Source organism: Wasmannia auropunctata, unplaced genomic scaffold (genome assembly GCF_000956235.1).
Source record: "Wasmannia auropunctata unplaced genomic scaffold, wasmannia.A_1.0 LD307969.1, whole genome shotgun sequence".
NCBI lineage: Eukaryota > Metazoa > Arthropoda > Insecta > Hymenoptera > Formicidae > Wasmannia > Wasmannia auropunctata.
The window spans coordinates 1-2133 of NW_012054921.1; the positions used below are offsets into that span (position 1 = coordinate 1).

Sequence of the window (2133 nt, forward strand, 5' to 3'; positions counted from 1 at the left end):
GTTAGTTACATTATTTTTTAGTGAATTTGGTTGCCATTTTTAATTTATTCTATCGTGCAAATTTTATTATAAAAGTCTTTACAAGTGAATATAATACAATTATGTACACTTGTTTACTATTATAATATGTAATAATGTAATATAATTATATTATATTTTAATTGTAAGAGCGTTAGCAATATAATGTCATACAAAAACAGATGATAAACAAGCAAATATCAGAGTGTATAAATATTTCTACACTTATTATGTAACAATTAATTGTCAAGTGTTTTGATCTTCGTATTGGCGTTCTTCGTCTTTTGTAATATATCGAAGAGCTTTGTATTGAGCCAATTGTGTTTTTTTGTTTCCTTTCTATACATTATCCAATACTATATGTTGTCGCAATATACGATTATGTAACTAATAATCAGTTCGTATTGCTAATCGTTATAGTTTACATCAGAGAAGTTTGAACGTACGTACGAAGTCATGGGTGGTGCAACGAAGATGACGTACGAATATTACGGAATTGACAAGTATCTATATGCTTTTGGGCTTAGCGTAAACCCCGTTTATCGAGGGTACGGATTAGGCAAGGATATTCTGAAAACCAGGTATGACTTACGTGTTAAGAAATTAGTTCGCACGTAAAGAATACATGAAATTATTGATTCTTTGCTTTATAGTTCAAAATTCTTTAAAAAATTTTTTTCATAGCAAAGTAGAAATATTTTATTTTTTGAATAATAAATCTTATATCCGAATAATGTAGATAATCTGTCATTCTTGAGCTTTCTTAACATCTGAGAATTATTGATAATTATTTATATGTTTATAAGAATATAGAATTTGACAAATTCTATATAGATCAAATTTTAATTTATTTTATCAACAAATCTCATTTTATCTTATTAATAAATTACCGTAACATTATTGATACAAGAACCACTTTTAACTTTTTTTACTTTATTTCGATTAATTTAATATCTAATACGTTAATCAATTAATCAACATTTCATATGTAATTTATAACAAATCTCGATGTAGGGATCTTCTCGGACCTAAGTACGGAATACCAGTGACATCCACTGTGTTTACGTCGATAATTTCGCAGAAGATAGCGGCGGATGTGGGATTTGAAGAACTCTTTACGAAAAAATACGCCGATTTCGTGGACGAAAATGGAAAGGAATATTTCCCCGGTATTAAGTCCAAAGAGCTTAAAGTCATGGCTAAAAAATTTCTCTAATAAGGTCTAATGGACATGGTGGTACTCAAGAATTGCGAGATTCACTTGATTTTGTAACTTGGAGTAAGTTTTACACTTTCGTACGTTACTGTCGAAAATTGCTTAATATTCCTCAACGTTAAAATAATTACTGTGATTGGAATGAATAACAACAGAGGCTACATTATTATTGGCTTTCTATAGAAACGTAAGCAGATGTAATTTTCGTTCCGAACATGCATCGACGGTGTAGATATGCACTCGAAATATATACGTATTAAAAATGATTAACCTTTCAAATCATAATTCGCGGAACATTTAAATAGATTATAATCTATTTTCCGAAAAAATCTTTTTAAGAATAAGCTTTTATAAAGCTTTTAAGTTGATTTGTTCTTTCTTTAATTACCTTTAACAAAATAAAACAATTGCAAATAAATGCGGAAGAATTATTATTTTGTATTGGTAAGAAATTATGTTCACCCCAAGGTGTTGCTCCATCGGGACTCGATGCCTATCCTTCTGCTCCTCTTACAGTTAGACTGTTCTCTCGGATTGTCAGCTTTATTGGATTCCCACTTCTGAGAATCCGACTCTTTCGCGTTGTTATTTTCTAAAGCATTTAAATAAATAATTAGATTAAATTGAAATAAGTAACATTTTTTATATAACAAATTTTTTATATAACATTATATATATATATATATATATATATATAAATTATACTCACCACTTTTTTCAGATTGTCAATTCTGTAGGACTCAAATATAACACACGAGAAAACACGAGTAAAAGAGCCGTTGAACGATTCGTTGCAACGCTGCTATGTAACTACGATGATAATATACAAACATAAAATTCCAATTAAAAATGCCAATTTAAAATGACATTTACATGACGTTTAACATTTCAAACGATAA

At 28.8% G+C, this 2133-nt stretch overlaps 1 protein-coding gene across 3 annotated transcripts; it reads left to right on the forward strand.

The window, feature by feature from the left end:
• Positions 1-232: 232 nt before the first annotated feature.
• Positions 233-2102, forward strand: LOC105461160. Of its 3 annotated transcripts, none has more exons than XR_975907.1 (3): positions 233-599; positions 1033-1297; positions 1956-2102. XR_975907.1 is itself a non-coding variant. In XM_011707643.1 (2 exons), the coding sequence occupies exons 1-2, from the start codon at positions 475-477 to the stop codon at positions 1232-1234; spliced, it is 327 nt and encodes a 108-aa protein (XP_011705945.1). In that variant the 5' UTR covers positions 235-474; the 3' UTR covers positions 1235-1652. The 3 variants fall into 3 exon arrangements, 1 of the variants encoding a protein (XP_011705945.1); XR_975906.1 differs by lacking the exon at positions 1956-2102 and adding an exon at positions 1418-1652 and having other exon boundaries at positions 234-599; XM_011707643.1 differs by lacking the exon at positions 1956-2102 and having other exon boundaries at positions 235-599; positions 1033-1652.
• The last annotated feature ends 31 nt before the right edge of the window (positions 2103-2133 follow it).

Bases quoted from the DNA above. Each gene is read 5' to 3' on its own strand.
- LOC105461160 (XM_011707643.1), top strand. From the start codon at position 475: ATGGGTGGTGCAACGAAGATGACGTACGAATATTACGGAATTGACAAG. The intron at 600-1,032 runs GTATGACTTACG...ATCTCGATGTAG, and splicing joins AAGGATATTCTGAAAACCAG to GGATCTTCTCGGACCTAAGT.